A 14,760-nucleotide genomic window follows, 5' to 3' on the forward strand; every position below is an offset into this window, starting at 1 on the left:
GACCGGAGCATCCCTCACTGGACCGGAGCATCCCTCACTGGGCCGGAGCATCCCTCACTGGACCGGAGCATCCCTCACTGGACCGGAGCATCCCTCACTGGACCGGAGCATCCCTCACTGGGCCGGAGCATCCCTCACTGGGCCGGAGCATCCCTCACTGGGCCGGAGCATCCCTCACTGGACCGGAGCATCCCTCACTGGACCGGAGCATCCCTCACTGGGCCGGAGCATCCCTCACTGGACCGGAGCATCCCTCACTGGGCCGGAGCATCCCTCACTGGACCGGAGCATCCCTCACTGGGCCGGAGCATCCCTCACTGGACCATCACATTAGATGGAGCATCCCCTCACTGGGCCGATCCCTCACTGAGCATCCCTCACTGGGCCGGAGCATCCCTCACTGGACCATCACTGGAGCATCCCTCACTGGACCATCACATTAGATGGAGCATCCCTCACTGGACCATCACATTAGATGGAGCATCCCTTAGATGGAGCATCCCTCACTGGACCATCACATTAGATGGAGCATCCCTCACTGGGCCGGCACATTAGATGGAGCATCCCTCACTGGACCATCACATTAGATGGAGCATCCCTCACTGGACCATCACATTAGATGGAGCATCCCTCACTGGACCATCACATTAGATGGAGCATCCCTCACTGGACCATCACATTAGATGGAGCATCCCTCACTGGACCATCACATTAGATGGAGCATCCCTCACTGGACCATCACATTAGATGGAGCATCCCTCACTGGACCATCACATTAGATGGAGCATCCCTCACTGGACCATCACATTAGATGGAGCATCCCTCACTGGACCATCACATTAGATGGAGCATCCCTCACTGGACCATCACATTAGATGGAGCATCCCTCACTGGACCGGAGCATCCCTCACTGGGCCGGAGCATCCCTCACTGGGCCGGAGCATCCCTCACTGGGCCGGAGCATCCCTCACTGGACCGGAGCATCCCTCACTGGGCCGGAGCATCCCTCACTGGGCCGGAGCATCCCTCACTGGGCCGGAGCATCCCTCACTGGGCCGGAGCATCCCTCACTGGACCGGAGCATCCCTCACTGGGCCGGAGCATCCCTCACTGGACCATCACATTAGATGGAGCATCCCTCACTGGACCGGAGCATCCCTCACTGGGCCGGAGCATCCCTCACTGGACCATCACATTAGATGGAGCATCCCTCACTGGACCATCACATTAGATGGAGCATCCCTCACTGGACCATCACATTAGATGGAGCATCCCTCACTGGACCATCACATTAGATGGAGCATCCCTCACTGGGCCGGCACATTAGATGGAGCATCCCTCACTGGACCATCACATTAGATGGAGCATCCCTCACTGGACCATCACATTAGATGGAGCATCCCTCACTGGACCATCACATTAGATGGAGCATCCCTCACTGGACCATCACATTAGATGGAGCATCCCTCACTGGACCATCACATTAGATGGAGCATCCCTCACTGGACCATCACATTAGATGGAGCATCCCTCACTGGACCATCACATTAGATGGAGCATCCCTCACTGGACCATCACATTAGATGGAGCATCCCTCACTGGACCATCACATTAGATGGAGCATCCCTCACTGGACCATCACATTAGATGGAGCATCCCTCACTGGACCATCACATTAGATGGAGCATCCCTCACTGGACCATCACATTAGATGGAGCATCCCTCACTGGACCATCACATTAGATGGAGCATCCCTCACTGGACCATCACATTAGATGGAGCATCCCTCACTGGACCATCACATTAGATGGAGCATCCCTCACTGGACCATCACATTAGATGGAGCATCCCTCACTGGACCATCACATTAGATGGAGCATCCCTCACTGGACCATCACATTAGATGGAGCATCCCTCACTGGACCATCACATTAGATGGAGCATCCCTCACTGGACCATCACATTAGATGGAGCATCCCTCACTGGGCCATCACATTAGATGGAGCATCCTCACTGGACCATCACATTAGATGGAGCATCCCTCACTGGACCATCACATTAGATGGAGCATCCCTCACTGGACCATCACATTAGATGGAGCATCCCTCACTGGACCATCACATTAGATGGAGCATCCCTCACTGGACCATCACATTAGATGGAGCATCCCTCACTGGACCATCACATTAGATGGAGCATCCCTCACTGGACCATCACATTAGATGGAGCATCCCTCACTGGACCATCACATTAGATGGAGCATCCCTCACTGGACCATCACATTAGATGGAGCATCCCTCACTGGACCATCACATTAGATGGAGCATCCCTCACTGGACCATCACATTAGATGGAGCATCCCTCACTGGGCCGGCACATTAGATGGAGCATCCCTCACTGGACCATCACATTAGATGGAGCATCCCTCACTGGACCATCACATTAGATGGAGCATCCCTCACTGGACCATCACATTAGATGGAGCATCCCTCACTGGACCATCACATTAGATGGAGCATCCCTCACTGGACCATCACATTAGATGGAGCATCCCTCACTGGACCATCACATTAGATGGAGCATCCCTCACTGGACCATCACATTAGATGGAGCATCCCTCACTGGACCATCACATTAGATGGAGCATCCTCACTGGACCATCACATTAGATGGAGCATCCCTCACTGGACCATCACATTAGATGGAGCATCCCTCACTGGGCCATCACATTAGATGGAGCATCCCTCACTGGACCATCACATTAGATGGAGCATCCCTCACTGGACCATCACATTAGATGGAGCATCCCTCACTGGACCATCACATTAGATGGAGCATCCCTCACTGGACCATCACATTAGATGGAGCATCCCTCACTGGACCATCACATTAGATGGAGCATCCCTCACTGGACCATCACATTAGATGGAGCATCCCTCACTGGACCATCACATTAGATGGAGCATCCCTCACTGGACCATCACATTAGATGGAGCATCCCTCACTGGACCATCACATTAGATGGAGCATCCCTCACTGGGCCGGCACATTAGATGGAGCATCCCTCACTGGGCCGGCACATTAGATGGAGCATCCCTCACTGGACCATCACATTAGATGGAGCATCCCTCACTGGGCCGGCACATTAGATGGAGCATCCCTCACCAGACCGGCACATTAGATGGAGCATCCCTCACCAGACACATTAGATGGAGCATCCCTCACTGGGCCGGCACATTAGATGGAGCATCCCTCACCAGACACATTAGATGGAGCATCCCTCACTGGACCGGCACATTAGATGGAGCATCCCTCACTGGGCCGGCACATTAGATGGAGCATCCCTCACCAGACACATTAGATGGAGCATCCCTCACTGGACCGGCACATTAGATGGAGCATCCCTCACTGGGCCGGAGCATCCCTCACTGGGCCGGCACATTAGATGGAGCATCCCTCACTGGGCCGGCACATTAGATGGAGCATCCCTCACTGGGCCGGCACATTAGATGGAGCATCCCTCACCAGACACATTAGATGGAGCATCCCTCACTGGACCGGCACATTAGATGGAGCATCCCTCACTGGGCCGGAGCATCCCTCACTGGGCCGGAGCATCCCTCACTGGACCGGCACATTAGATGGAGCATCCCTCACTGGGCCGGCACATTAGATGGAGCATCCCTCACTGGACCGGCACATTAGATGGAGCATCCCTCACTGGACCGGCACATTAGATGGAGCATCCTCACTGGGCCGGCACATTAGATGGAGCATCCTCACTGGGCCGGCACATTAGATGGAGCATCCCTCACTGGGCCGGCACATTAGATGGAGCATCCCTCACTGATGGAGCATCCCTCACTGGACACATTAGATGGAGCATCCCTCACTGGGCCGGCACATTAGATGGAGCATCCCTCACTGGACACATTAGATGGAGCATCCCTCACTGGCACATTAGATGGAGCATCCCTCACTGGACCGGCACATTAGATGGAGCATCCCTCACTGGACCGGCACATTAGATGGAGCATCCCTCACTGGACCGGCACATTAGATGGAGCATCCCTCACTGGACCGGCACATTAGATGGAGCATCCCTCACTGGACCGGCACATTAGATGGAGCATCCCTCACTGGGGCACATTAGATGGAGCACCTCACTGGGCAGCACATTAGATGGAGCATCCCTCACTGGACCGGCACATTAGATGGAGCATCCCTCACTGGCCCGGCACATTAGATGGAGCATCCCTCACTGGACCGGCACATTAGATGGAGCATCCCTCACTGGGCCGGCACATTAGATGGAGCATCCCTCACTGGGCCGGCACATTAGATGGAGCATCCCTCACTGGACCGGCACATTAGATGGAGCATCCCTCACTGGACCGGCACATTAGATGGAGCATCCCTCACTGGACCGGCACATTAGATGGAGCATCCCTCACTGGACCGGCACATTAGATGGAGCATCCCTCACTGGACCGGCACATTAGATGGAGCATCCCTCACTGGGCCGGCACATTAGATGGAGCATCCCTCACTGGACCGGCACATTAGATGGAGCATCCCTCACTGGGCCGGCACATTCACTGGAGATGGAGCATCCCTCACTGGACCGGCACATTAGATGGAGCATCCCTCACTGGACCGGCACATTAGATGGAGCATCCTCACTGGACCGGCACATTAGATGGAGCATCCCTCACTGGGAAGGCACATTAGATGGAGCATCCCTCACTGGACCGGCACATTAGATGGAGCATCCCTCACTGGACCGGCACATTAGATGGAGCATCCCTCACTGGACCGGCACATTAGATGGAGCATCCCTCACTGGACCGGCACATTAGATGGATGGAGCATCCTCACTGGACCGGCACATTAGATGGAGCATCCCTCACTGGACCGGCACATTAGATGGAGCATCCCTCACTGGACCGGCACATTAGATGGAGCATCCCTCACTGGACCGGCACATTAGATGGAGCATCCCTCACTGGACCGGCACATTAGATGGAGCATCCCACTGGACACTGATGGAGCATCCCTCACTGGGCCGGCACATTAGATGGAGCATCCCTCACTGGACCGGCACATTAGATGGAGCATCCCACTCACTGGACCGGCACATTAGATGGAGCATCCCTCACTGGACCGGCACATTAGATGGACTGCATCCCCTCACTGGACCGGCACATTAGATGGAGCATCCTCCACTGGGCCGGCACATTAGATGGAGCATCCCTCACTGGGACCGGCACATTAGATGGAGCATCCCTCACTGGGCCGGCACATTAGATGGAGCATCCCTCACTGGACCGGCACATTAGATGGAGCATCCCTCACTGGACCGGCACATTAGATGGAGCATCCTCACTGGGCCGGCACATTAGATGGAGCATCCCATCCCTCACTGGGCCGGCACATTAGATGGAGCATCCCTCACTGGACCGGCACATTAGATGGAGCATCCCTCACTGGGCCGGCACATTAGATGGAGCATCCCTCACTGATGGAGCATCCCTCACTGGACCGCACATTAGATGGAGCATCCCTCACTGGACCGGCACATTAGATGGAGCATCCTCACTGGACCGGCACATTAGATGGAGCATCCTCACTGGGCCGGCACATTAGATGGAGCATCCCTCACTGGACCGGCACATTAGATGGAGCATCCCTCACTGGACCGGCACATTAGATGGAGCATCCCTCACTGGGCCGGCACATTAGATGGAGCATCCCTCACTGGACCGGCACATTAGATGGAGCATCCCTCACTGGGCCACATTAGATGGAGCATCCCTCACTGGACCGGCACATTAGATGGAGCATCCCTCACTGGACCGGCACATTAGATGGAGCATCCCTCACTGGGCCGGCACATTAGATGGAGCATCCCTCACTGGACCGGCACATTAGATGGAGCATCCCTCACTGGACCGGCACATTAGATGGAGCATCCCTCACTGGGCCGGCACATTAGATGGAGCATCCCTCACTGGACCGGCACATTAGATGGAGCATCCCTCACTGGACCGGCACATTAGATGGAGCATCCCTCACTGGACCGGCACATTAGATGGAGCATCCCACTCACTGGGAGCATCCCTCACTGGACCGGCACATCGGCACATTAGATGGAGCATCCCTCACTGGGCCGGCACATTAGATGGAGCATCCCTCACATCACTGGACCGGCACATTAGATGGAGCATCCCTCACTGGGCCGGCACATTAGATGGAGCATCCCTCACTGGACCGGCACATTAGATGGAGCATCCCTCACTGGACCGGCACATTAGATGGAGCATCCCTCACTGGACCGGCACATTAGATGGAGCATCCCTCACTGGACCGGCACATTAGATGGAGCATCCTCACTGGGCCGGCACATTAGATGGAGCATCCCTCACTGGACCGGCACATTAGATGGAGCATCCCTCACTGGGCCGGCACATTAGATGGAGCATCCCTCACTGGACCGATGGAGCATCCCTCACTGGACCGGCACATTAGATGGAGCATCCCTCACTGGACCGGCACATTGGAGATGGAGCATCCTCACTGGACCGGCACATTAGATGGAGCATCCCTCACTGATTAGATGGAGCATCCTCACTGGGCATCCCTCACTGGCACATTAGATGGAGCATCCCTCACTGGGCCGGCACATTAGATGGAGCATCCCTCACTGGGCCGGCACATTAGATGGAGCATCCCTCACTGGGCCGGCACATTAGATGGAGCATCCCTCACTGGGCCGGCACATTAGATGGAGCATCCCTCACTGGGCCGGCACATTAGATGGAGCATCCCTCACTGGGCCGGCACATTAGATGGAGCATCCCTCACCGGACCGGCACATTAGATGGAGCATCCCTCACCGGGCCGGCACATTAGATGGAGCATCCCTCACTGGGCCGGCACATTAGATGGAGCATCCCTCACTGGACCGGATGCACAATTAAAGGGCCAGATGCACAATTAAAGGGCCAGATGAGCCATTAAAGGGCCAGATGAGCCATTAAAGGGCCAGATGCTCAATTAAAGGGCCAGATGCTCAATTAAAGGGCCAGATGCACAATTAAAGGGCCAGATGCACAATTAAAGGGCCAGATGCACAATTAAAGGTTAATTACACAAAAGGTCTTCCAGACCTAAAGTAATTGTGTTCTGTGATTTCAGCATGGACTCAGAACATCTCATTTTGTTGAACAACTGTAATTTTGACAACTGTAAAACATCTAAAACCAGGAAAAATAAAACTGAAAAAAAAATGAATTTGGGAAAATATATATGACATATTTTATAGGGTCCTAACTCCTACCCCTAACCTCTAACCCCTAACCTCTAACCCCTAACTCCTAACCCCTACCCCTAACTCCTAACCCTACCTCTAACCCCTAACCCTACCTCTAACCCCTAACCCTCCCTCTAACCCCTAACCCTCCCTCCAACCCCTAACATTGTGCCCTCCTTCCTCTAGTACACTATGGACCAGGGAAGAGTTGACAACAGTGTCCTACTTCCTCTCTAAGGACCAGGGGAAGAGTTGACAACATAGTGCCCGACTTCCTCTAGTACACTAAGGACCAGGGAAGAGTTGACAACATAGTGTCCTACTTCCTCTAGTACACTAAGGACCAGGGAAGAGTTGACAACATAGTGCCCTACTTCCTCTAGTACACTAAGGACCAGGGAAGAGTTGACAACATAGTGCCCGACTTCCTCTATAAGGACCAGGGAAGAGTTGACAACATAGTGCACTACTTCCTCTAGTACACTAAGGACCAGGGAAGAGTTGACAACATAGTGCCCTACTTCCTCTAGTACACTAAGGACCAGGGAAGAGTTGACAACATAGTGTCCTACTTCCTCTAGTACACTAAGGACCAGGGAAGAGTTGACAACATAGTGTCCTACTTCCTCTCTAAGGACCAGGGAAGAGTTGACAACATAGTGTCCTACTTCCTCTCTAAGGACCAGGGAAGAGTTGACAACATAGTGCACTACTTCCTCTAGTACACTAAGGACCAGGGAATAGTTTACAACAGTGCACTACTTTCTCTCTAAGGACCAGGGAAGAGTTGACAACATTGTGCCCTACTTCCTCTAGTACACTAAGGACCAGGGAAGAGTTGACAACATAGTGTCCTACTTCCTCTCTAAGGACCAGGGAAGAGTTGACAACATAGTGTCCTACTTCCTCTCTAAGGACCAGGGAAGAGTTGACAACATAGTGTCCTACTTCCTCTCTAAGGACCAGGGAAGAGTTGACAACATAGTGTCCTACTTCCTCTCTAAGGACCAGGGAAGAGTTGACAACATAGTGTCCTACTTCCTCTAGTACACTAAGGACCAGGGAAGAGTTGACAACATAGTGCCCTACTTCCTCTCTAAGGACCAGGGAAGAGTTGACAACATAGTGCCCTACTTCCTCTAGTACACTAAGGACCAGGGAAGAGTTGACAACATAGTGCCCTACTTCCTCTAGTACACTAAGGACCAGGGAAGAGTTGACAACATAGTGCACTACTTCCTCTAGTATAGTAAGGACCAGGAGAAGAGTAGCAGAGAGAGGGGAAAAATGAAGAATGGGCCTATTTGAAAGCTAGAAAAAAAACAGTAGCTTGCCATGTTTCATTTTTTTTTTAAAGTAGCTCTTATGCTATAAAAGATTGGAGACCCCTGCCATACATGATACCTTAGACGAATATACCAACTTCTAAAACACAACATCACTATGAGCGGAGATGATGAGAGATATGGCCTAACCTGCTACCAAAACAACTGTCATTGGAGGTGAGGTTGCCGAAAGTGGAAGGGAGGGAGGTGAAAACGGTCATTTTATTTCAAGTTTAGCTGTTGAGGGTGCACACAATTGCATTTATATAATCTTCCCAAAGTTGCTAGGAACATTAGTTTGCTACTGCTGCTATTAGCTATGCAGAAACTAATGATAACTGATGGGGATTCATGTTGAAGTGCCAGAGAACTATAACATCTTGCAAGCTACTGAGTGCCCCCCAACCAAGCTAGAATCATGTTGATTCTGTCTGTTGGTTTCACCGCTCTGCTAACTCCGCCCACCTGCTTCTGGTTTTACTCTTTAGTCTCTATCCTCCTGTTCTCCAACCCTGTCCTCTCTAACCATCCTCCTGTACCCCAACCCTGTCCTCTCTAACCAGCCTCCTGTACCCCAACCCTGTCCTCTCTAACCATCCTCCTGTACCCCAACCCTGTCCTCTAACCATCCTCCTGTTATCCAACCCTGTCCTCTCTAACCATCCTCCTGTACCCCAACCCTGTCCTCTCTAACCATCCTCCTGTTCCCCAACCCTGTCCTCTCTAACCATCCTCCTGTACCCCAACCCTATCCTCTCTAACCATCCTCCTGTTCTCCAACCCTGTCCTCTCTAACCATCCTCCTGTACCCCAACCCTGTCCTCTCTAACCAGCCTCCTGTACCCCAACCCTGTCCTCTCTAACCATCCTCCTGTTCCCCAACCCTGTCCTCTCTAACCATCCTCCTGTACCCCAACCCTGTCCTCTAACCATCCTCCTGTTATCCAACCCTGTCCTCTAACCATCCTCCTGTACCCCAACCATGTCCTCTCTAACCATCCTCCTGTTATCCAACCCTGTCCTCTTTAACCATCCTCCTGTACTCCAACCCTGTCCTCTCTAACCATCCTCCTGTTCCCCAACCCTGTCCTCTCTAACCAGCCTCCTGTACCCCAACCCTGTCCTCTCTAACCATCCTCCTGTTCCCCAACCCTGTCCTCTCTAACCATCCTCCTGTACCCCAACCCTGTCCTCTCTAACCATCCTCCTGTTCCCCTACCCTGTCCTCTAACCATCCTCCTGTACCCCAACCCTGTCCTCTCTAACCATCCTCCTGTACTCCAACCCTGTCCTCTCTAACCATCCTCCTGTTATCCAACCCTGTCCTCTCTAACCATCCTCCTGTTCCCCAACCCTGTCCTCTCTAACCATCCTCCTGTACCCCAACCCTGTCCTCTCTAACCATCCTCCTCTTCTCCAATAACCATCCTCCTGTTCCCCAACCCTGTCCTCTCTAACCATCCTCCTGTACTCCAACCCTGTCCTCTCTAACCATCCTCCTGTTCCCCAACCCTGTCTTCTCTAACCATCCTCCTGTTATCCAACCCTGTCCTCTCTAACCATCCCCCTGTTCCCCAACCCTGTCCTCTCTAACCATCCTCCTGTTCCCCAGCCCTGTCCTCTCTAACCATCCTCCTGTACCCCAACCCTGTCCTCTCTAACCATCCTCCTGTTCCCCAACCCTGTCCTCTCTAACCATCCTCCTGTTCCCCAACCCTGTCCTCTCTAACCATCCTCCTGTTATCCAACCCTGTCCTCTCTAACCATCCTCTTGTTATCAACCCTGTCCTCTCTAACCATCCTCCTGTACCCCAACCCTGTCCTCTAGCCATCCTCCTGTACCCCAACCCTGTCCTCTCTAACCATCCTCCTGTTCCCCAACCCTGTCCTCTCTAACCATCCTCCTGTTCCCCAACCCTGTCCTCTCTAACCATCCTCCTGTTATCCAACCCTGTCCTCTCTAACCATCCTCCTGTTATCCAACCCTGTCCTCTCTAACCATCCTCCTGTACCCCAACCCTGTCCTCTAGCCATCCTCCTGTACCCCAACCCTGTCCTCTAACCATCCTCCTGTACTCCAACCCTGTCCTCTCTAACCATCCTCCTGTTCCCCAACCCTGTCCTCTCTAACCATCCTCCTGTTATCCAACCCTGTCCTCTCTAACCATCCTCCTGTTCCCCAACCCTGTCCTCTAACCATCCTCCTGTACCCCAACCCTGTCCTCTCTAACCATCCTCCTGTTCCCCAACCCTGTCCTGTCTAACCATCCTCCTGTTCCCCAACCCTGTCCTCTCTAACCATCCTCCTGTTATCCAACCCTGTCCTCTCTAACCATCCTCCTGTACCCCAACCCTGTCCTCTCTAACCATCCTCCTGTTCCCCAACCCTGTCCTCTCTAACCATCCTCCTGTTCCCCAACCCTGTCCTCTCTAACCATCCTCCTTTACCCCAACCCTGTCCTCTCTAACCATCCTCCTGTACTCCAACCCTGTCCTCTCTAACCATCCTCCTGTACCCCAACCCTGTCCTCTAGCCATCCTCCTGTTATCCAACCCTGTCCTCTCTAACCATCCTCCTGTTCCCCAACCCTGTCCTCTCTAACCATCCTCCTGTACCCCAACCCTGTCCTCTCTAACCATCCTCCTGTTCTCCAATAACCATCCTCCTGTTCCCCAACACTGTCCTCTCTAACCATCCTCCTGTACCCCAACCCTGTCCTCTCTAACCATCCTCCTGTACTCCAACCCTGTCCTCTCTAACCATCCTCCTGTTCCCCAACCCTGTCCTCTCTAACCATCCTCCTGTACCCCAACCCTGTCCTCTCTAACCATCCTCCTGTTATCCAACCCTGTCCTCTCTAACCATCCTCCTGTTATCCAACCCTGTCCTCTAACCATCCTCCTGTTATCCAACCCTGTCCTCTCTAACCATCCTCCTGTACCCCAACCCTGTCCTCTAGCCATCCTCCTGTTATCCAACCCTGTCCTCTCTAACCATCCTCCTGTTATCCAACCCTGTCCTCTCTAACCATCCTCCTGTTCCCCAGCCCTGTCCTCTCTAACCATCCTCCTGTTATCCAACCCTGTCCTCTCTAACCATCCTCCTGTTCCCCAACCCTGTCCTCTCTAACCATCCTCCTGTTCCCCAACCCTGTCCTCTCTAACCATCCTCCTGTTATCCAACCCTGTCCTCTCTAACCATCCTCCTGTTCCCCAACCCTGTCCTCTCTAACCATCCTCCTGTTCCCCAACCCTATCCTCTCTAACCATCCTCCTGTTCCCCAACCCTGTCCTCTCTAACCATCCTCCTGTTCCCCAACCCTGTCCTCTCTAACCATCCCCCAACCATGTCCTCTAGCCATCCTCCTGTTATCCAACCCTGTCCTCTCTAACCATCCTCCTGTTATCCAACCCTGTCCTCTCTAACCATCCTCCTGTACCCCAACCATGTCCTCTCTAACCATCCTCCTGTTCTCCAATAGCCATCCTCCTGTTCCCCAACCCTGTCCTCTCTAACCATCCCCCAACCATGTCCTCTAGCCATCCTCCTGTTATCCAACCCTGTCCTCTCTAACCATCCTCCTGTTATCCAATCCTGTCCTCTCTAACCATCCTCCTGTTATCCAACCCTGTCCTCTCTAACCATCCTCCTGTTCTCCAATAGCCATCCTCCTGTTCCCCAACCCTGTCCTCTCTAACCATCCTCCTGTACCCCAACCCTGTCCTCTCTAACCATCCTCCTGTTCTCCAATAACCATCCTCCTGTTCCCCAACCCTGTCCTCTCTAACCATCCTCCTGTTCCCCAACCCTGTCCTCTCTAACCATCCTCCTGTTATCCAACCCTGTCCTCTCTAACCATCCTCCTGTTCCCCAACCCTGTCCTCTCTAACCATCCTCCTGTTCCCCAACCCTATCCTCTCTAACCATCCTCCTGTTCCCCAACCCTGTCCTCTCTAACCATCCTCCTGTTCCCCAACCCTGTCCTCTCTAACCATCCCCCAACCATGTCCTCTAGCCATCCTCCTGTTATCCAACCCTGTCCTCTCTAACCATCCTCCTGTTATCCAACCCTGTCCTCTCTAACCATCCTCCTGTTCTCCAATAGCCATCCTCCTGTTCCCCAACCCTGTCCTCTCTAACCATCCTCCTGTACCCCAACCCTGTCCTCTCTAACCATCCTCCTGTTCTCCAATAGCCATCCTCCTGTTCCCCAACCCTGTCCTCTCTAACCATCCTCCTGTTCCCCAACCCTGTCCTCTCTAACCATCCTCCTGTTCCCCAGCCCTGTGTGACCTCAGTGGGCATCTCAGTGCAGCCAGCACCGATGACGACCTCTTACTCCTGGCCTGTGACCAGCCCCAGCCTGGCCTCTCCTCCTCCATGCAGCCTCTGGCCCCTCTACAGACCACAGCAGCCTCTGGTGGTCCCTGGGGGTTTGGAGGTGTGCAGCCCAGCAGCCTCTCACATCTCTCTCTCCTTGGGAGCCTCACACATCTCTCTGTCCCTCTGAGCCTCACACATCTCTCTCTGTCCTTGGGAGCCTCTCACATCTCTCTCTCCCTGGGAGCCTCACACATCTCTCTCCCTGGGAGCCTCACATCTCTCTCTCCCTGGGAGCCTCACATCTCTCTGTCCCTGGGAGCCTCACACATCTCTCTCTCCCTGGGAGCCTCACACATCTCTCTGTCCCTGGGAGCCTCTCACATCTCTCTCTCCCTGGGAGCCTCACACATCTCTCTCTCTCCCTGGGAGCCTCACACATCTCTCTGTCCCTGGGAGCCTCACACATCTCTCTCTCCCTAGGAGCCTCACATTTCTCTCTCTCTGGGAGCCTCACACATGTCTCTGTCCCTGGGAGCCTCACACATCTCTCTCTCCCTGGGAGCCTCACATCTCTCTCTCCTTGGGAGCCTCACACATCTCTCTCTCTCCCTGGGAGCCTCACACATCTCTCTGTCCCTGGGAGCCTCACACATCTCTCTCTCCCTGGGAGCCTCACACATCTCTCTCTCCCTGGGAGCCTCACACATCTCTCTCTCCCTGGGAGCCTCACACATCTCTCTCTCTCCCTGGGAGCCTCACACATCTCTCTCTCTCCCTGGGAGCCTCTCACATCTCTCTCTCTCCCTGGGAGCCTCACACATCTCTCTCTCCCTGGGAACCTCACACATCTCTCTCTCCCTGGGAGCCTCACACACATCTCTCTGTCCCTGGGAGCCTCACACATCTCTCTGTCCCTGGGAGCCTCACACACATCTCTCTCTCCCTGGGAGCCTCACACACATCTCTCTCTCTCTGGGAGCCTCTCACATCTCTCTCTCTCCCTGGGAGGCTCACACATCTCTCTCTCCCTGGGAGCCTCTCACATATCTCTGTCCCTGGGAGCCTCACACATCTCTCTCTCCCTGGGAGCCTCAAACATCTCTCTGTCCCTGGGAGCCTCACACATCGCTCTCTCCCTGGGAGCCTCAAACATCTCTCTGTCCCTGGGAGCCTCACATCTCTCTCTCCCTGGGAGCCTCTCACATCTCTCTCTCCCTGGGAGCCTCTCACATCTCTCTCTCTCTGGGAGCCTCTCACATCTCTCTCTCTCCCTGGGAGCCTCTCACATCTCTCTCTCCCTGGGAGCCTCTCACATCTCTCTCTCTCTGGGAGCCTCTCACATCTCTCTGTCCCTGGGAGCCTCACACATCTCTCTCTCTCTCTGGGAGCCTCTCACATCTCTCTCTCTCCCTGGAAGCCTCACACATCTCTCTCTCCCTGGGAGCCTCTCACATCTCTCTCTCCCTGGGAGCCTCACACATCTCTCTCTCCCTGGGAGCCTCACATCTCTCTGTCCCTGGGAGCCTCACATCTCTCTCTCCCTGGGAGCCTCTCACATCTCTCTCTCCCTGGGAGCCTCACACATCTCTCTCTCTCCCTGGGAGCCTCTCACATCTCTCTCTCCCTGGGAGCCTCTCACATCTCTCTTTCCCTGGGAGCCTCTCACATCTCTCTCTCTCCCTGGGAGCCTCTCACATCTCTCTCTCCCTGGGAGCCTCACACATCTCTCTCTCCCTGGGAGCCTCACACATCTCTCTCTCCCTGGGAGCCTCACATCTATCTCTGTCCCTGGGAGCCTC

At 54.0% G+C, this 14,760-nt stretch overlaps 1 protein-coding gene across 4 annotated transcripts in view; it reads left to right on the plus strand.

Annotated features, from left to right (window-relative positions):
* Positions 1 to 13,681, plus strand: part of LOC135570958 (islet cell autoantigen 1-like protein) — a 125,686-nt gene extending 112,005 nt beyond the window's left edge. For 3 of the 4 annotated variants that reach the window (XM_065016776.1, XM_065016777.1, XM_065016778.1), the window contains exon 11: positions 12,921 to 13,680. In XM_065016776.1, coding sequence (XP_064872848.1) covers positions 12,921 to 13,441 — 521 coding nt within the window. In that variant the 3' untranslated portion in view covers positions 13,442 to 13,680. Of the gene's footprint in view, positions 1 to 12,920 lie in introns of all 4 variants that reach the window. The other variant, XM_065016780.1, reaches the window with a different exon arrangement.
* The last annotated feature ends 1,079 nt before the right edge of the window (positions 13,682 to 14,760 follow it).

Source organism: Oncorhynchus nerka, unplaced genomic scaffold (assembly GCF_034236695.1).
Source record: "Oncorhynchus nerka isolate Pitt River unplaced genomic scaffold, Oner_Uvic_2.0 unplaced_scaffold_874, whole genome shotgun sequence".
NCBI lineage: Eukaryota > Metazoa > Chordata > Actinopteri > Salmoniformes > Salmonidae > Oncorhynchus > Oncorhynchus nerka.